General features: G+C 33.2%; 1 protein-coding gene across 7 annotated transcripts in view; it reads left to right on the top strand.

Moving 5' to 3' along the window:
• The window catches only part of LOC113394691 (transcriptional coactivator yorkie), a 31026-nt gene that overhangs the window by 6000 nt on the left and 3021 nt on the right, over positions 1–22005 (top strand). The window contains exons 2-5 of one of the 7 annotated variants that reach the window (XM_064215607.1): positions 18245–18387; positions 20888–21028; positions 21115–21272; positions 21624–21929. In XM_064215607.1, the coding sequence (XP_064071677.1) occupies positions 18245–18387; positions 20888–21028; positions 21115–21272; positions 21624–21929 (748 nt within the window). Of the gene's footprint in view, positions 1–18244; positions 18388–20884; positions 21029–21114; positions 21273–21623; positions 21930–22005 lie in introns of all 7 variants that reach the window. The other 6 variants (XM_064215604.1, XM_064215612.1, XM_064215600.1 and 3 more) reach the window with 6 other exon arrangements.

Raw genomic sequence — 22005 nt, 5'->3', positions numbered from 1 at the left:
ATCAACCGAGTCCTTACAAACGATAATCGTGAGACGATGTATTCAGAGACCACACCGGTTGAATATATATTTCTATGTAAAGCATAGTATCATTGATACTAATAACATAATAAATATGAATCTATATTATATGAATACGCAGAATATGTTAAATAATATCGATTTGTTTTAAAACTATTTATTCTTTACAAGAGTTTATGAAATTTTTAACATTTGACAGGTTCGGCGCTGAGTTATGGAAGTGGATAACATGGATAAAGTGTGAACAAGAAAATTATCGAATTTAGTTTATTCACTGCTTTAATGATAATGTCTATATCGTAGTGTATGTAATATACTTTTACTAGGTGGTAGGGCTTTGTGCAAGCCCGCCTGGGTAGGTACCACACGCTCATCAGATTTTCTACTGCCCAACAACAGTACTCAGTACTGTTGTATTCCGGTTTGAAGGGTGAGTGAGCCAGTGTAACTACAGGCACAAGGGACATAACATATTAGTTTCCAAGGTTGGTGGCGCATTGGCGATGTAAGGAATAGTAAATATTTCTTACAGTGCTATTGTCTATAGGAGACGGTGACCAGTTAATATCAGGTGGCCCTTTGCTCGTCCGCCAACCTAAACAATAAAAATAAGTCAGTTTACAAAGCCGTAATATAATAACATATAAATGTAAAAGTTATATTCTATTTATATATATTTTCTACATTATTTTTACTATACGACGATAAATGAATATCTTATAGGATCCTTATGACTTTCTATCACAGATCACAGCCTATTTTCTTCTAATCGATGGTAAAAACTTGAATATTGGTGACGTTTCAGAGCTTACTGCCCCAATTTTTATTTTGGGGTCAAAATTAGTAACATCTTTTTAAACATATGTGAAGTATCAAACAGACAAATAATACCTACTATACAAAAATCAGGCATTATTTTTTTTTTTATAATATAGAGATTCATTAGCGCAAACTACAGGAAAACCAAAACAAAAACACTAAGTCTGTAAATATTCATCGGAAAGAACCTAACAGTCAGGAAAACCCGTACATGAGCGTTTTTTTAATTTTTTTAATTTGGATTAACGTGACAGATTGATTACTCTTAGTACGGTATCGAATAGAATGGTAAATCTTAAAACATCATTGAATCATGTTCTTCAACAAGCATTAAAAAACATGAAAATATAATTAATTTAGATTGTTTATTTGAAACAATAAAAATGTGAAATAGAAAAAGCGTTTTATATATGTATATTCTTAGTTTAAAAAAATCTATAAAAAATAAAACATAAATTATAAATCTATAAGAATCTTTTTTATATATTTCGACTACAATTGATAGGTTTTAAATTATTACATACATGAAAGCATCAAAAAAGAATCTTAAAACTTAACTTGCATTATATTCAAACGAATTGTGACTAAAACATTTTACACGTAAAAGTAATGACGTAATCGCTAATATCGCTCGTATTGCTAATACAATATTTTATATTTAATTAAATATAATATATCCAAATGCAAGGGCCACTTATTCCGAAAAAGTATACGTAAATAATATTATGTAATTATTACATTACAGTTTATACCTCACAAAGGAGACCGTAAAACCCTTGACAATTCGAGTCAAACATTTTTGCGTTTCCCACAATTATTTTGAAGTAGTATCATTAATTAATAATACTACGTAAATTAAACATTTCATTTGAAACGAGAGTTAGCCATTTTTTAATAAAACACTGATTTAATACAACACTAATTGAACATAACACAACAACGAATATAATAAGCTATCTCGTAACAGGTGAATCTGCTGTTGCTACAGTGATACGCTATAATAATTGTATATTCTTTAATATCAATGCTTAGTCACAAGTCCACATCTCGATATGCTGGGAGTATCGCCATGCCTAATTGTAAGATCAAAAGGGGTCAAGTGTGTACATTGACGGGCGCTTTAGGCCCAACGTCATCTACTGGTGTTCAACTTTGAAGACCCATCTTCATGATGATGTCATTTAACATTACTAAATTATAAACTGTAACTCTATACAAGGAGAAATGATTGTTCGTGCTAGAAATGTTATGTAGATTTTATTCGCGACTTTGTTTGCGTAAACTGGCATCGTTTTAAGGATTTTTATTTTTTTCAATAATTTGTAATTACTTATATCTTGAAAAAGGATGTTTGAATACATACAATAATATATTTCGTTAAAATTTTTATAATAACAATCGGTTATGACACAAAGTATTATTGCGGTGCAGGAAAGGAAATTGTAATGCTATTGAATGGCACTCGAAGCTGTTCAGTTCAAATAATAAGTGTTTGAGAACGGAAGACAGAGCTCTTTCTATTACTCATATTGAACCACAAAAAGACGTGGTAACGGTTTGTTGGGAATCTGATTCCACAAGTGGTTTTATTATAATGGCAACACAGAAAAATAAATGAGAACTATTTTCAGGGACATAATTTTTTTTTTCGATTTCATGATAAATGGCTGTAATAACTAATTGTATATTAAATATGAATAGTTTACATACAAACAAGGGACACAAAATGGGCCATCATATTCAGTTTAAGTTTCATTAAATGCAAATAGAATAAGTACTCAAACATTGTGGACAAAACGGATTTTTTTTAAATTGATAAATATACAATAATATTTAAACTATTGTGTACAGTATTCATTTCATTTACATAACAAATGAATAATTGGTGTCAAAAAACAAATAATGTGTGCGCTTTTCGTTTAATTTTAAGTAATTGTTAGGCTTCTTGCGTGCGAAGTGGAAAAACGCGTGCACACAAGTGGTGCATAATTGTTAAATCAAATGACGCTGTCATCTTGAATCTTGATGCTCTGACAGAGAGGAAAATTAAGCCAGCAGCTCCAATCATACGGACACGCTATAGTATATATAATTCTTAACAACGATTATTGTGTGAACGACCTTAATTTCGCCATCTAAATATCGATCAATAATTCGTTGTCAGAATTTTGGTTTCATGCAACACGCAATATTTATGCTGGTTTCATCATCCGGTACCAAAATGTATGCATGCCAAATTGATATTGTATGTATAAATATGTGTCTAGCAATATAGCGTTACTTGGTTACCTATGCAAGATATAGACTTGAAGCTTCTATTTAATGTGTTTTTCATATACTCATGATATAGAAATTACTTTTTTAAATTTCATTATTAGTCATAATAATAGCATTATAAGTATATATTAAGGTATACTAGCAAATAGGCCAACTGATTGTAAATAGTCATCAAAGACTATAGACAGCAATGACAATGTAAGAAATATTGATCATTCAATACACCGCCAATGCTTCGAAAACCACGGGAACTGAGTATGTGTGCCTGTTATGTGTTTCGCATCGCAATGTTATGTGTTTCTGCTGTTAGGCAGTAATTGCTAAAAGAATACCTATTTTATTACAGTTACATATTCATGTCAATATAAGCTACTGCCCAACATAATATTTAGTATTATATAAGCTACTGCCCAAGATAATATTTAGTATTATTGTGTTCTTTTGTTGAGGTGGCTAATATTTCTTCCAGTGGCATTGTCTATGCGCGGTGGTGACCACTTACTGTCAGGTGGCCCATTTGTCACCAACAAAAAGAGATGAGCACTAATTTAACGAACGGTTGGTAATTAATTTAAAACGTGTCATTATTGGTTAAAAATAACTTTTTCAGGTTACAAATTACAATTTTTTATTATTTATGCTTACTGAGTGTTAAATACAACAAAATCGTGTAATGTAATTGCAAAGTAATATGAAATATGTATTTGTTTTTGAAATTGTACGTGCGACTTCCTTTGAACACTGATTGATTGAATTGATTCTAGAACAGTACAATCCGTACAACTCATTCGCAGAGTTATTTGACAAAAGTAAATTAAAATACTGAATATACTAAGACACCCTTGGACCTAATTATAGAAGTTTATTAATATACTTATTCGGTATAAAGCATAATAAATATGTAGTGTGCTATGTTAGATATTAATTTTGTGATGTCTATTTCTATTCCAAGTTTGAACGATTTATTTTATTAATATTAATACGTATCAATTTATTTAGCAATTTATCTCACCTTTATACAGCAGTTTGGTAAATAATTCAATTGTGATAAAGTAAAAAAAAAATAATAACATTATATGGAAATATGTATACGCAAATATTCAAATTGACTAATATGATTTGGTGAAGTAAAAAACAGTCATTGTGTAAAGGAAAGTCATAGAGTAAAGCAAAGCGATTGGTCGTCGACAGCGGCACCTCGTTCCTCGTCTTGTTTACGTCTAATTTTGGCGCGAGCGCCGCGACGTCCGCCCCCGCGCCTCTTGCGCCTTGCCCATTGAACACTACGCATGCGGTTATTTCGGCATGGCGAACCCGCCGCACCGACGCGACGCGTTGCCACAGATCATGCTTGACAACATCACATTCAATTTTACGATATCTAGTTAATGTTATTTGAAAATTATAACCCGTTATATTAAGTAGTAGTAAATAAAATAAAATGTAAAAGCATATTTACAATCGGTGAGAAACAAGTAGGGCGGTGTCTAAATTTTAATTGAGAAGGTATAACATTCGAGATGCATTCGCCATGCGTCCATTTTTCACCTCCTGGCGGAGTTAACAAGATTGCCTTCTGTGATGTTGCCGCAACTTGCCTCCGAGGCTCGATTCATTTTCTTGGAATCGACCCCACCAGTGCTGCCGCGTCCCCGGCCCCGTACCCCGCCTCCCGGTAATCGTCTCTCCATCAGGACGCTCTTTATGTCCGTACGAAGATCGAACTTAGCTCCGTCTACAACTATCGATTATCGACATCATTCATCTTACCTTTAGACTCTGAAAAGATGATATATAATAATTACAGTACAACGTAAAGTTATTTCTATAATGTCTTGTGTCATTTTCAAGTAATAACAACTTTATATAATGATTACATGCCGTTTTAAATATTCAACTATATTTCTATATCTCGGACCCATATTTGTGTATATTGTAAAACGAATTTATTAGCCATAATATTTTTAAGTAGTGAACTAAAATCACAACATGCAAACAATAACAATAAAGTTATAATATAACAGTGTGTGTGATAAAGTATACCACACCTCATTATTTATATCGATAAATTATGTTCCGCGCCTCCCTGCTAGTGCACTGTCAGTTCGTGTTGAGCTTATTTTATTTTATTTGGTACACCTGAGTTGTTAGTAACAAAGGGATTGATTTTTTTTCTCGGCTCCGCCTCGCCTTTTGAGCGTCTTGCCGCATTCTCAGAACCAGCGGTGATCATTCAGTAATCTCCGATAGTTTATCGATAGCTTTCGAAGGGACTCGTTTACTACATCAAATATTAATGTATGTACCTTGAAAATCTTTTGTTAGTATACATATTTTGTAAACCAATAAAAAAAGCGGATTTGTCTGCGTTAGGGTCTGATATTTGTTAAGATTAAATATTAGACTCCAATTATAAATCTACTCAACTGAAGTAAATTTAATCATTCGCACGATTTTATGCAATTGCATTTTGGTTGAATTGAATATTGGAGACGAAAAAATGTATTCACCATACACACTCAATCAAAATAAATACTCGTGCATAAACACAAGCAACAATCTTTCTAAAAACGAAACTATATAATCTAAAAACGTCGCGAATATTCAAAATTAGGACTTGCTAATGTCGTACATTACATTACATTAGTATATTACAGTAATTTTCAAATGGGTTTAAAAAAACAGTAATTTACTTTTCAGCATTATAACAATACAAATGTAATACCTCAAAATACTTGTAAGTTTTGACTTTGCCTCCATTTTAAAGTCCTTAATTTATTTTTGTTTTTTGTTCGAACATAGATTGTGTGAATTTTTGTTGCGTAGTTGTATGGGTCCTAAATATTGTGTCAGTTGGAGTTAGGAACGTCAAAACATGCCTTGACCCGACCTTGATATATTGAACAATTGCATCTTGCGCAAGTGTTATTACTCTAAGGCGCAAATGATATTTAAATTATTACAAGCGACATTTTACATCTTGCATTTGAAATTGGTTACACCTACACATTTTCGCAATTGTGATTTTTACATTCACCGTGTGGTTATTATTTTTTAATAGCTACTCCAAGATAAAGTTACAATAGCAGCGGATAGGTTTATCTAAAATACTAAGCTTATTTAGAAAGGCATAAAGGTAAACCAGTCATGCAAGCCGATGAAAATGCTCCGCTGCAGTGCCTTGCGAAACAGTGTTTTGTTTCTCTTTGTGAACAGGAAAATAATGTTTTACTTGTTCTATATGTCCCGAATATATTATTTTTTTCAATAGCGTATCCATTCCCTATCTGGTATTATTTTAATGGTGATTTAACTTTTGATATGTTTGATTTCTTAAATATTAATCGTGACTTTTAACAATAGTATACATAACAAGTACAGCGCTGCATAAACGATGAAAACACTAAACTATCTCAACTAAATTCTGTGCGAATAATGTACAAGACAGGTTATCAAAGACAGAAAAAGACATCGAAACGAATCTAGTGGTGAGGTTAATGATGGTGGTGCAGGACGTGCGAGCGGGCCAAAGCGTTAGCTCACAAGAGGGAACGAGAGGTGCATATAAACACTCGGGTCCAAAGTCCGCGGCCGTAGCAGGACAGTAGCCTCGACGGTGCAACAAGCAATGTGCTTAGTCTTTCTACTCTTAAACCTGTTGCATCCAGGTTTGTTATTAAATATCTAACTTTCGTATGATATAATATTAAATCGATACATATTTAATTGTGTATTTATATATTCGATTAAACTATCAAGCGCAATATAGAGACATCGATAGTGTATATTGAAAATATGAAAAAAAAAAAACAAAGATCCACAGTGCCATAACTGTTTAGTTCCTGACAAGTTGCGAATCCGGTGCAGTAGTACCCAACAAGTGGCCGCGACCATTAGAACTTCCTGTGCGTTTGCTTTACTGTGAATGGGCGCACTATCCGCAACCTGGCTAGTGGAAGCCATATGAATGAGTAGCGCGTAATGCACAATGAATTATTCGTGCCAGACCGGCTTCCGTTGGCGCCGGACACATGCTCCGTGTTCTGCCTTTTTCTGATTAACGTCTAATTATAGGGCATAGCTCTCCACATGATTCCCAGTGACTCAATCTACCTTAATAGCTGCACAATATCGTTACAATCTCTACAAGCGATAGCTATCCTTATATATATTACAAGAAAAGTGATTATTCATTTCCTTAAGTCAATCTATGTCTTTCTATTTGTAAATGTGACTTATTTTTTAAACAACGTTTGAGACTTTTTAATATAATGGTCTGCTATATTTAGACATCATTTAAAATGTACATAAGGCGCTGACGATCCTGTCGAGGCTCTAGACATCCGAATTAATCCTTTTGTAAAAGAATATATCTTTTCGTATCTTATTATTTGTACATATATGACATGTTCATACATACAAAAGAACGATTAAACATTCCGGAATTAACACAACCCGTGTCGATATTCCGGAAATATGTTCTCGGATAAAACAGTAACAGACCTCGAGGTCGAACGTTACTGTACTAGTACAGCAATACTAATTTGCATGTTAAAATTAGGCTAATGATCTAACAACTGCCGGAGTCGGATTTTGATTTAGCCATCCCAAATATAACCTACCAAAAGGGCCATTTATGTAGCAATAGAGTCATGCACTTCGCCATTAAATTATATTATGAATAAAAATTATGGGATTTTAAAATAATTTAAATTGAATTAATAATTCTGTTCATACTTATATGCATAGTGAAGTAATGAGAGACAGGTTTTCGTTATTTAACGAGAGTACAAATATTTGCTTACGCTTACTTATTTGATTGATATCAGCGTATCGGTATTGAGACGTGTTAAGAGAATAGTAGCGGTAGCAGCCAAATAACCTTAAAACCGGTCTATAAACAGTGTATTTTATTCGCAATATTCGTTTTGGAAATTGTTTGGCAGTTTTGTAGATAACACGTTCTGTCAACCCGGATGCTGTATATTACCGGGTCTGCTCGGCTCGAGAACACAAAGGCAGGTCACGACGCTCCGTCATCCTTGTCCCACGCCACCTATACCTTTGATATTTAGCATTCGATTTAATCTCGTGCCTCAAGCGATGTGTTTAGAAGCGTAAACTTCTTATATTATGTTACTTGATATGATGCCTTTAGTAGCAAACTATTTACTATAAACACAAAATGCGCACCTCTCGTATCAAATTTATACACGCAATACAAAGTATATGGCCAATTCCGAAAATTACTCGAATAGTTTGCAACTTTAAACGCGTCTTGTTTTGTGGGTCGATATCAGTTGCTTCAGCTCAAGAGAGTGCGTAATTTCTTTAAGATAAGACGAGCGTGTTATCTGGTTACTTTCTAAAGTCAGATGAGAAACATGTTGTTAACCTCTGGCAGCGAGCGGCGGACCACCTAGCCGCAAGGCCGACTAGTCCGCGCCCGCTCGCACTGCCTTGTATTCGTTGCCTACCGCCTGCCGCTCGCTACTAGTTACTTTACTACACACATTGACATTTATATTTATTACTATCAACTGCCTGCGTCTTGGTTGGCATGGCATTGCATTCAAATATACGCGGATAACACAAAATTATCACAAACTTGAAGGCTGCAAAATTGTTAAAATATTTTTCATTGATACAGATTATATTTTATTTTGCAACGCTTATATATAAAACATTACTGGTGAATTGAACATGTTTATAACAGCTGGTTCTATCGAAGCAATTTAATTGTCAGATTATCATATCTGCTGATTAATTCATGTATCTAAAGTATTGGTTTAAGTCATAGTTAATATATATGTGTATTGTATATGTCATTCTGAGGTTACAATATGGGCTAATGCTTAAAAAATTGTGCAATAACAAATGTTGTTGTTTGTATCGTTATCGCTTATAGCGGTAAGAACTTTTCAATTGGAAATTAACTTTCGTATAGCATTTCATTTTAAACAGAAATTATTTAATTTTTAGCATCAAATTATATTTTATGTTTTAGTTTTTCCAAATGGAAAACGTTTTGAACCGCTGTCTACTTCCATTATGAACTGTCATCTATAGAATTCATAATTACGCAAATACTGCGGAATATTAAAAAATATATATATGCAACACGAAATTTACCTGAAATTCACTTGCTTGTCACGTCATTGATCTTAAAGCGGAAACTTGAAGCTGCTCATATAGTAATATATACTAAAACCTTCGAAACGTCTGGTATATAAGAATATTTTTTTCAGTTAGGCTTTACAAAATATACCTCATTTATTAGAATAGGTAAAAACTACTACAACAATTTGATGTAATGTATTTAAAAACTTTCCTCTTTTCATCATGATTTAAATTATTATTTTTTGGTTTAAGTGTAGTTTTTATATATTTTTAAACGACTTAAAAAAACAGGAGAAAAATTGTTTTATATATTTTTTCGCTAATATACTTCTAGCTTGGTTCCATTTAATTTTTTTTAAAGAAAAAGTACCATAAATAATTGGATTAAAATAATACGGAATATATTTTTATTGGCTTGAAATATATTTATAACTTATTTTTATAGACTACTATTTGAAATCGTTTTTTTTTTGTTATTGTAATTGCTTATTATATATTTAATTTTTAACGATGATCAAAACACGAGACAAATCACCCAGTTTTCCACTCTAGGTTTAAAAAAAAAAAACAATAAATTCGTTAAAGACTACCGATTTTGTCCGAAAGATTTGTCTTGTCAAATGTTTTCAATGAGAACGAAAGTTCCGATCTTTAGTATCTTCGATACATAACAGTTATTTTCTCCAATCCTTCCAAATCTCAATATAAACGCAGTTGTAACTATTTTTGATTATGCGTATTATATATATATATATATATAAGTAGACTATTCCCTATATCTGCACTACAAACATATGGTCGTTATTTGGAATAGTAACTTACATATATAATAATACCTACAGGTATACATTGGTAAGATGTTAGTAATTATAAAAATGTATAATGTACGTACAAATATATTAACTCAGTTGTATTTATAGTACAGAGTGCAGTATATAGAGATATAAATAAATCAATCGGTCCTTTGTCGCGAGTGAGAGCGATCTGGCGCCACTAGCTCGTAGATGTAACCTTTTGTTTGCTCGTGGATGGTATATACATTATTTTAAGAAAAGAAAATTTGTAAATGAGCCACTTTAAAGTATAAATATTAATTGTATTCACAAAAACATTTTTAATATTTGTAATATAATATGTATTTAAATACGTCTCAAATATATACATTAATGTTTTTAAAAATACATTTTGTTGTGTTAATTAACTGTTAATATTTTAAATTACATAACTTACAATAAATACACTAAAATTATCCCGGACTTATGAAAATTATTCTAATGAAACTACGTTAAATATCTGCAGTTTCGCTGGAACAGTAGATCCCGTAATAAAATCATCGGCCGGAAGTCGATGCGTCATTCGGGCGTTTTCGTCCACTTCTGTTTGTGTGGGTAGGTACACATATGTATAATTTTCAGCAAAGACGACAATAATATATATCTGGTTATAACAAAAAAAAACCTAAACTAAGTACACGTTTTAACATTACGTATAATTAAAATGACATAATCCAGATCATTGTTAACTGAAATTAATTAAGTAAATTTTGTGTTATATGGTGTTACACGTTCCTCTCGTTTGTATAGTGTTACTGATTACTTGTGTGTGCGTTTATTTACGTACGCGAGCGCCGACTCGTCCGAGATTCAAATTTAGAACGCCGTCTCCGCCATGTTGCTCTCGGTGAAAAACCTACGATCCATCTCGTAGAAGACGTGGAAGCATCACATAGATTAAAAATTAAGAAACGTAATATAAATTTTACAAAACAAATTAAAACGAAATTTCATTAATCTAGCTACCTTGGCCAGCAGAACAGTAATCATACATTATTTGATAGGTCTTGTAATATTAGCTTTTGTTTAGTGGAATATCACCACTCCAATATGATCTTCAATGCTGTTAGCGTAAATAAATTTTGTTGGTTAGTAAAACGTATTCATGTGAATGAATGAGTCACGGCCAGAATTGGTTCATTTATCCACCCGATTGTTACGAAGTACTATCATCGTTCTATCAACTTATTTGATCTGCACAGGACATTATAATAAGTATCTTTCAAACTGAAAAATATCATATTTAATTCTATATTTATAAAATTGTTTTTTTTTTCAGCCATGTACAAGAAGTTTCAAATGTTATTTAAATATTAATTTGATTCGACAGCACGTTGTAGTTCATTAGTTTTGTAAATGAAGTACTGAGTACCATATACAAATTTAATAAATTAAGTGTACCTTGATTTTTATTTTGCTAAAAAATAAATGAGGTAGTGTGCTATTATAATGGAAGAAATAAGTGATTACATAGTAATACGATAAGGTAGTTAGTTTTACACGAACTTTGCTATCTTCTCTTATATTGGATTTCTCAATTTAATCCTATAAAATTGCGCGCGTGTTGTCACTGTCAAATAACAGTTGTTATAGGATCTTAAGAGGCTTGTCCTGATTATTTTATTTTCCGGGGTTTAAATTGATGTGCTGTAACCGCACAATTTATTCGGTTACGTAATCAATCTCGAGAAATAAATAAGCTTTGTTTCGAGGTTACGCGGTGGTCTGTTCATTGTGCTATTTGCTGTGTATAGGTATTGGAAGTCAAGTGTAAAAGGGGAAAAAATATATTAAAGACCAATGAGGATGTGCGTCCGACGTGACGTGCATCCGCCACAACTCAGCGCCATCTTAGGAGCGATCATTTAAGTCAGGTGCAGATACTATTTATTTGTTTTAATTAAACATTGTTTTACTATCATGGACTTATCGGAGAAGTACATAAATATATAAAAAACACAATTTAAATATGGCACAATATTTATTTATAGTCTTATTTTTAGTTTTGTAATATAGCCTTGTCAATTAATATTAATAAATAAATGTTAAGCTGTTAGGGAACTGTGCGTTTTTACAAACGTACAGTTCCCTATATCTCTACTAATATTATAAATGCGAAAGTAACTATTTCTGTCTGTATCTCTGACTGTCGCTCTTTCGCGACTTTACCATTGAAGCGAATTTGATAAAATTTGGTATGAAGCAAGTTTGAACTCCAAGGAAGGACATAGGACGTACTTTTTATGCTGAATACCTGACGATCGACCCCTACAACACGAGCGAAGCCTTGGGCGAAAACTAGTCTATATTTAAATAGGCCAAGACAAAACAGTTCAGTTCTCCTCTGTTTGACAAACTGAGAACTGAACTGGTTTTGTTTGATAGCTACCGGTATCAGTATTATCAATAAAACATTTGAATATGAGAGAAAATAGTAATATTTGAATCGTGCCAATATTCTCCATCAAATTTTCAATTATTATGATCGAATTTGGACTGCTGAATGAACGCTTGTACATACATTCACTGAATACATGCAGTGTGTTAATACGATATTCTCAATCCCTATTCACCGTGTCAATTTTATCAAATTCATAATTCATGTTTTATTAAAGTACTTATGGAGCAACGACCCAAATGGAATAAAATGACAATTTTTGCGTTTTTCTCAAATAATATACGTTTTAGATACGTTGTGTGAATTTACAAATATGAAACAAATACAGAATTAATTTCATATGCCATGGATAATTGTTCCGTAAACAAAATATATTTTTTAATCGTAATTTCTTAATTCATTATAAATAAATGGGGCCAATATTAGCCTTATATATAAGCATAGATATAACTCGGAGATAAAGGATTTTGAAGGTGCTCTTTGTTCGGAAACAGGCCTAGTAGTATAGAGAAACTGCTAACGCAATTGTGTAAGAGTGGAAGGCCTTCGCGAGAGAAAGACATTTTGTTTCTCAACACTCCTTGTCACCTGGCGATTATTCACGACGTCTATTTATATTCTAATTTCCCTACGCGTATGACATGCGATATGCATATTCATTTGCTGTATAATGGGCTCTGTTCTCGAAGCCTTCTTGTGTGCTAATATTTTAATCACGTGGACTATCTAAGTATAAAGGAAATGTGCTACTCATTATTTCATTTAATACCCATATCCTGATATTAACTGTTTATCTTTTGTTTTCGTTTTTAAAAACATATTGTACCGGTCTTCGTATTGTCGAAAAGAAAACATTTTTATACTTTGTTTTTTTGACTTCTTTTTTGTATCAAATAAATTTTGTTTGTCACTTGTATCTTTGCAATCAGTACATACCATTAGTACCTTCTTTTACTTGGTCATGGCACTAAATAATAAAACACGCATAGAATCTTCTGAGAAGGGTTTAAGTTACGTACAGAGTATTTTGTGATTGTCATGATTGTGTACAAACATGACGGGTGCAAGGCTTGTATAACAGTGTGGCTGACGTTATGCAACACGGGTATCGGCGCGGGCGCCGCGTCGGTAGCAGCAGGCTGCGCTGTAATTACACACGCCTTGAGCCACGCACCCCGCACACCGCAACTCTCGCTTCACGTGTCTTCATCACGTATTTACGACGTACACGTATTTAATTACATTACTGAAATATAATTATGTTGATTAGTATTTTACTATTTTACCGTAAGACGTTTTGTACTTATGAAAATAACTGCGACGTCGACAATATGCCGTCGCCTGAAGTAAATCTAGTCCTGTAAATAAATGACGTATCCTTTAATTGTTTTTGCAATATGACAGTTAGTTGTTCGTCACTATAGAGAACCGGTTTATGTATACATTCGTTTTATGTATTTTATAATTATTAAGATTTGATATTGGCAAACAACTTAGGTGTTACACATCAAAACTAAAGCAAATGCTACATACACGTGAAAAGTATTTATTCTCGCCTCAATGACATGCAAAATGCATACTATTCTTTTGTTAGTGTGTCTTGTGTTACTTGGAATACAAACGTGTGTGCGTATAATATGATTTCATAAAAATATAATTTAAATAAAAACTTTATCGAAGACGTATTTAAAAAATACATGTTTACAATATAATTTACGTTTAAAACGAATATTAAAATAAAATATATTATGGAAATCCAATTTTAAAATTTGTTATTTAATATGTTAAACACGTATTCATTCGATGAATAGCAATAGCCATTCTTGTACAAAATAATAAAATAAATATATTTTTAATAAACTGTTAGAATATTGTATGTTTTGAAAGTACTTTATGCAATAAGAGTTAATTAAATCACTTTCGAGGTTTTAATCTATTTATGTCAGAAGTAACTGTGATTCAAAATGTTATAAAATACTTTTTCTTCGAGAAGAATTGTAAATATACGGAGACAGAGTTGTAAATATATGTGTATAACTATAAAGTTTGAATTAAATACGACTGTATCTTTTTAACTCAAACACTTCTGTGTAATTTTCTAAAATGTAAAGAGGTTGTATATTTATTTAATAGTGGAGATAAATACAGAAGACAATGATAAAAATACTGATGCAGGTGCACAAATTACAATAGCAAGAACAGTTTGTTAGCGCGACATCGACAACAGCTGATAGTGCGGCCAAGTTCATTAAAGCCCCGAGCGAATCGATTCATCGTGGTCGTGCCCTCGTCCGCTTTCCATTGCTAAATAATTTCCTTATCTTTAGTTTTCGTTATGTTATAAACCTTCTTTACATTTCTTTGCTTAAGATCTCAATAAAAATGATTTCTCCTCTCAGACATTTCTCTTATAATGTGCTTTAGTATGCTAGGTGATAGTTAATTTTATACTTTTGGATTTTGTTATCTTAGTTAAATATTCTTTTATAGAATAGCATTATTCGTGTGAGTTAAGTTTACTTTCTAAAATGTCTTTTTCGTATAACGTTACAATAATTAATGTATATATTTTAAAATAAATTGTACTGTGTTCATAAGATGATACTATAAGGGTAAGGGATCGGCGGGTAACCTGACGACTATCTAAATTTAGTGGAAAGAAAGTAAAAGAGCCATTCATCATGGCGGACTGACTGCTTATTCACTAGGTCGCACTGCGCACACGCCGCGTCCGGTTTACCTACAAATTGGTCACATCGACCGCTAAGTAGGGAGACTCGACTCACATGATGGCTGTTACCAACGGCCTTTTAATTGTAAATTGCTTGCGTGTAACACCCGGAGGCGAACTTACGGTAGTACGTAGGACCGACCGGCTCTTGCAATATTTTAATGAGCAACTGTACATATTTGTTCACAAAAGTAAAAGTTCGTTTAAGAAATCTGGTTCATCCACTTCGCGAAAATTTAATCTGAAAATGATCTGTACTGTTTTCTAGCTTCGACATATTTTTTATATCTCTTGGATATAAAAACATTTTCGTTTTCATTATTCTAGTCAATCTTGTTGATAATCCTGAAAAATGTCTGAAATCTTGGACAGTTAAATGCTTCCCCTGAATTCGGAAGGATTCATTATCGTAATCATAAAAATAAATGTTATTTAACGACGCTTTTACAAGCTCTATAGAATAGTCAATTATCCAGATTAAAATAAATGTAAAGTTACTACCGGTTAGGAATGTAGATTATATTCATTGTGAATTTAATTTCGAACTATATTCTAATAAGTAAGTTTCAGTGCAATTAAGTTTTATTGCGTCAACCGATCTCTCCGCCTGTCCTCACAAATCAGCAAGCCTACCGGTGGTTAGACTTCTCAATCACACCTTTTATTGCACCGTTATTTTATACAACTAAATTAAAACAAACATTTTTATTAAATTGTCATCATGAATTTTTTTGATCAGGATTAATAGTTAATACATGGAAAGAATTTAGTAACGATTGAAATGGATGGAAAAATGCCAGGCTAAGGCCTCTTCTATTTTTAAAAGGTTTGGAGTTTATTTCACCATGGTCCTCTAATACAGGTTGGTAGATACATATGTGGTAGATTTACATTTGACACGTGCAGGCACCACATTATTTTTACCTTAACCGTTGAGCACAGATAATAATAATTAACCACATAAAAATTCAGCGATATTGGGGTTTATCGGTTAAGGTTCATGTCTTCTAAAATCTCATGTAAAATTATTGATAGCCCTCAATTGTTTGACTTCTGAGCAGACCTCATCTTCAGTTTTAAAGTAATGGTTTGATTTGACGCTAATATTTTCATAGAGAAGAGCACTTTCTTTTTACCTGAATGGATATCTTTATTGATAATGCAAATACTGATAATACATAAATAAAAAGTGGTAGATATACTAATATACATATCTATGTTTATGTTAAAACTGACGTGAAACATAATACTTGGAAATATAATTTAAATTTATATTATTTATGATATTCTTCGATAACTGTTTAACCTAGGGGGTCTACATAATACGACATCTGGACCAATTCTGATCTGCGAACCCAAATCAGAAGATAAACGGCAGGACATGCTTAAAATGGACGTGAAATTTTGTGTTATTCAAAACAGTTGTGTACTTGCATGATAAGTTACTAGTACCTATGAATAAGGAGTCATCTGGCTCTTACATTAAAAGTTCGAAGAGCCCTGGACTAACCCTCCAGTGTCATTTTGATATTTGCGGAAGTTGAATGGTTTAACTCTTAAGCTATTTTTTTAATTCTGCTATATTAATGATTAAGAATACACATTCTATATATATTGGTACTTTCAAGTTACAAGGGCGTTTTATAACGTATTTTTACAATACAAACCTTTTAATTGGTAAATAAAGTATTTTAAGAAATTCAATATATTTAATCTCCGTTCAATGAAATGTGGTCCAACATGTTCGAATTATTGATAACTGGATATATTAAAACTTGCTTAATCGGTGAAAGCAAAAATTTTTTAAATTTTTTGCTTATAAAGTAAATAAAAATAAATTCGACTGAATCAAGACGATGGATAATAAGTTAAATTGACATCTTCGTTCATGGTTCGATTTCTTTCTTTTTTGGAAACGAAATATTCATTTACATAACTATACAATTGTTATGTATATAAATTTGAATGAGTCTTTTTGTCGTTTATATGGGTACAGATTTAATTGTTTAATTTAAAATTATTATTTTATTGTTATTATGATAGGTAGGTATCGAATTTTCTAGTTAAAGTTCATCGGCTCTCCATTCAGTTTATCATGAAGTCGTTTAGCTATTAGTTTACCGTATTAAGTGTTCGTTTGCAGAACAATGTTGTACTTTCGCTGTTCGTTAAGTGGGTTTGTTTATTGTTGTGTCAATATAGTTTATGATGTATAGTCTACGAGTCTGACTTAACGCTAATGACTGAAGTGTTCGCTACGATTATAATAAGAAATATATTTTTATGCGAATTCTTTTTTTGAAAACATCTTAAAGTATTATTACTAAAAATATAAATATGCTAATATTTTATTAATGAACAAATAGTAATTTCAATTCATTAAAAATATTATTGTCAAATCAACAGTGTCCTTAAAAACCACTTATTTTCTTGCATCAGTATACAACACATATTTATATAATTTAGTTAATTATTGCTCTGTGGTTTATGACCGACAATACTACTTAATATGTGTATAACATTCTCTTTCTTACCTCGAATACCGTTCAGCGATTGGTCCTGGTCATCGTGGCCACCTCAAGGAGCACATAACATATTTCGCAATGTATTCATTGCTTAAACTTAAAATTTGGAGAGGCTAACTAGAGTATGATAAGAACTGGTTTGTGGGTATTAATTTATTAAGGCTATAATACTAGCAGCCTGTAAACGTCCTATTGTTTGGCAAATACATCTCCCCTTAAGGAGAAGATTTTTGGATCGTATTCAAGCACGCGTTGATTAGTGGATAAATGTGTGGCAGAACATGATCCGACACTAATAAGTTTCCCAGCGATGTTTTTCTTCATGACCGACCACGTGATGACTTATAAACACATTAAGCTTATGAAAAAATTGGCCGTGCTTTCCAGGATGTGAACTCTGAGCCTCGCTTGTACTTAACGAATAATTATAAAAGTAATAAGTAATTGCAGTAATATCGCGTAATAATAAACGAATAACATTGATTTATAAATATAAAAATGATGTATTCTTTGTTTACAGTCACATAACGAAGACAACAACATGGGAGGATCCTCGCAAGACCCTGGCTGCACAGACGGTGGCGGCGGGTGTCCAGCACCAGAGCGCTGAAGCGTTACTCACACAGACACCCGCCCCACAGCCTATACCACCTGCGACTCCAGGTATCTTGATTTTGATTGTTGTTTTTTTTTAAATTAATTAATATCTAACAAACGAATAATTCGCATGTCAATCATTGCTTACTAATTACTCTACAGACGTTACTTCGTATCGGGAGACGTTATACTATAAGTGTTAAGAGTCCTACAAGTATTATTACTACGTTAACACTGATGCGATTTAAGGAACTCAACTTTATTATGTTTTCTGGTACATATCTGACGGGAAAATTTTACATGTGACAAAAAAGGCGCCGTGACTTTTATATAATCTAGTAAAATGCGAGTATATATAAATTATGTTAATGTGCGGCGAAATATTACCTCATTCATTTTCGTTTCAAACAAAATAAGTGCAAAAAGTATATAGCTTTATTACGTTTAAAGCAAACGCATTACTCGATTTCGTTTTCACGTGATCTAATTGGCTTCGGAGAGACGTTTAAAATTATCATGGAACTAAAATAAAAACAAGTAAATAACCCGAATTCTAAAACTGATTTTATGACGGGAATTAACGCGTTGTTTCCGTCGGTCGATGCGAGACGAGCGTTGAAAGGTGCTCGGAAAATACATTGGTGTGTCGGCGCCAGCGCAGCGGCCCTGGCGGCGCCAGCGCGAGCGTGTGGCTTTCAGCGCTCTTGCGACACGTTCGCGTTTAAATGGTCTATATGGTTCTATTTTTCATTCTTGTTTCGCATTTCATTTGATTCTAGGTATAAAAAAAAATAACATACATGTTTTCATTTGATTGAATGTTATAGTGTATTATAAATCGTATTATACCTACTTCTTCAAAGCTGGTATTAAACTATTTACTGAGATTTTTTTAAATTTGATGTTCATTTAATTACGAAAACTAGGTTTGCTCGTAGTAGTATTGGCAAGAAGTCATGTCTATTTTTAGTAAGAAAGCCTCTGCGAAGTGAGAATCCAATACTAAAAAATACTCGTAAATATCTCAATTATGGTATCACGATGATGTAACCTTGAAAGTAGATAAAATTGAAGACAATTCATATTCACAATTCAATTCTATAGACTATTAATTACGAAAACATTCGATTGTTATTGTTCTGTCTTCTTGCTGTGAATTTTCGAAACTTTCGTTGAATGTGTTGAAAACAAAACCGCCTCCGGACGCTAAACAAGGACAGTTAGCCAAATCGAAGACGCCATACTGTCACGTGTAGAGATTTATTTATGCGTTGTCTTGTGATAGTTTACCTCAGAACGTGCTCTAGTCACGTTTTGAAACAGTGCGCACCGCAGACAGCTCTAAATAGAGAAGTTACAGAGTTTGAGTTGAGATGCTCTTATCTACATTTTATTACATACGCAAACAATCCCATTCTTTAGATCACCTGACATACGAATAATGTTTTTATAAGCGCATTCCTCCTCATAATCTGATGTCGCGATAACATATTACCTTTCAAATATGAAATAGTTTTCTTATGACGATACATTGCATTTCGTACTGCATGTTTTCTTTGAACGTGTCGTCTTTCAAACTTTATCTTTACTGCAATTTCAGCTTTATTGTATAACAGTGGATATTTGTTCACTGTTAATGTATTCTTTAATAAATTTAAAAATAGTAACATTAATTCGAGACTAACGAAAATATAACGTTAATTAAATACTGCACTTCAATTTTTCTCTATGCTGGAGAAATTGCAGTGTTAAGTAACTATTACCGCAAATTATCTTTAATTATATGGCTATTTATATTACGTGATGCGGGCGAAACGGTCTTAATAATATTTACGTGATATTTTTACTGTAATATTCAAGCATACATTTATTAAAACGATGATGCGAAATTTTATTCACTTAATATAATTAAGAAAACATTATCGAATACAAAAAAAATATTATTGATTCATTCATTTATTTCTGTCAATAATATCTCTTATGAGATAATAAATGAGATAAATGGTACATTTTTACATTACATAGCCTTCTTAATATAAATAGCAGGGCATGTGATCACAGTTTAAATCATATACCTTGTATATTAATTTTAATTATATAATGCTTGTTGTTTATGAATGACTGCTTATTTGTTACGTGTCGCATACGTTCTCAGCGCGAGATGATCGTGAATGTGCGAGGGTGAGTTGGCGTTGCATCCGTTGCACGCGGTGATTCATTTTATTCTTCGTAAAGAACGTCAGAACGAAAGTGTTTGCGATTCGAACTAATATTCCTGTTTAATGTACATTGAAAAGTCTTCGAGGAAATGTTTTGTGTAGTCGTATAATACGTTTCTATTGTGTCATTTCTTTTTATATTTCTGTGTCCTGAAATAACACGCAAAGAGGATTATGGTCTACTGTCGCTAAAAATGTCTATATTAACTCATTATAAACGCACGGTTAATAAATTTCCCCGCTAGCTTGCAACTAGTCGCTGTTGAGTGAATTAAATACCGTTTGTCAATAAGAATTACGATTTAAATTAATTGCAAAACTCAAACGCGTCTAATTAATTTCAGCAGCGAAGAGTACAAGCACTAACACGACGACAGATCCTCTCGGGCCATTGCCAGACGGCTGGGAACAGGCCACGACTCCAGAAGGGGAAATTTACTTTATCAACCATGCCGCCCGGACGACATCCTGGTTTGATCCTCGAATACGTAAGTCTAAGCTAAATAAGGGTAGGGATATATCTAGATACGAGCTAGTGCACAAGATGATTATTGGTATGTTTTCTTATTTTCAGCACAACACCTGCAGCGCACGCCGGCGGCTGGTGCGAGTGCAGCAGGCGGCGGTTGGGCCAACGCTTCGATACAAGCATGCCAACAGAAGTTACGCCTGCAATCCCTACAGCTCGAACGTGAACGGCTTAAGCAACGCCAGCAGGAGATACGGCTCCAGGTTATTACCTTAATAGTTCTTGCCCGTTCGCTTGTCATATAATAAAAGGTTCAATAATTTTGGAAAGATCAGTCTTAAATATTACATCTATATACACCATTTCACTAAAACTAAAAAAATAAAAACAGATTTAATGTATTCAAAAACCCTATATTTAATTTACCTTATTTGCCTTATAATTTACCTTAATTGAGTTAAGGTATTTTATTTATATATAATGAATGTTGTATATAGAGAAATTAGGGCGATTTTGAAATCGGTTCTATAGGGTACAAACACCATACCATAGAATATAACACCTATGTCTAAATTGAGCTTTTCTGAACTCGAAATGCATGATAATTTCTCCAGCAGGAATTAATGGCGCGGCAGTCGTCGTCCATCGTGTCGTCACTGGCGAGCAGTACCGGTACGGCGAGCACAGACCTCCCTCTGGACCCCTTCCTCTCGGGCTTGACTGACCACCAGCGGCAAGAGTCCGCGGACAGCGGGCTCGGCATGGCGGTGACGCAGTCGTCATACTCCATGCCTCACACGCCGGAGGACTTCCTCGCCGGCATGGACGACCGCATGGACTGCACCAGCGAGGCCGGCGCGAACCTCGACACGGCCGACATCACGCTCGGCGACACCGACGACTTGGTACCCTCATTACAAGTAAATAGTACTCTTTCGTGTGCCCTTCCTATGTTGCAACGTAATTTGTAACTCCCATGGAGATCGACATCCCATG

Source organism: Vanessa tameamea, chromosome 2 (genome assembly GCF_037043105.1).
Source record: "Vanessa tameamea isolate UH-Manoa-2023 chromosome 2, ilVanTame1 primary haplotype, whole genome shotgun sequence".
In the NCBI taxonomy this organism is placed as follows: domain Eukaryota; kingdom Metazoa; phylum Arthropoda; class Insecta; order Lepidoptera; family Nymphalidae; genus Vanessa; species Vanessa tameamea.
This window is presented reverse-complemented; position numbering and strand designations above follow the sequence as displayed.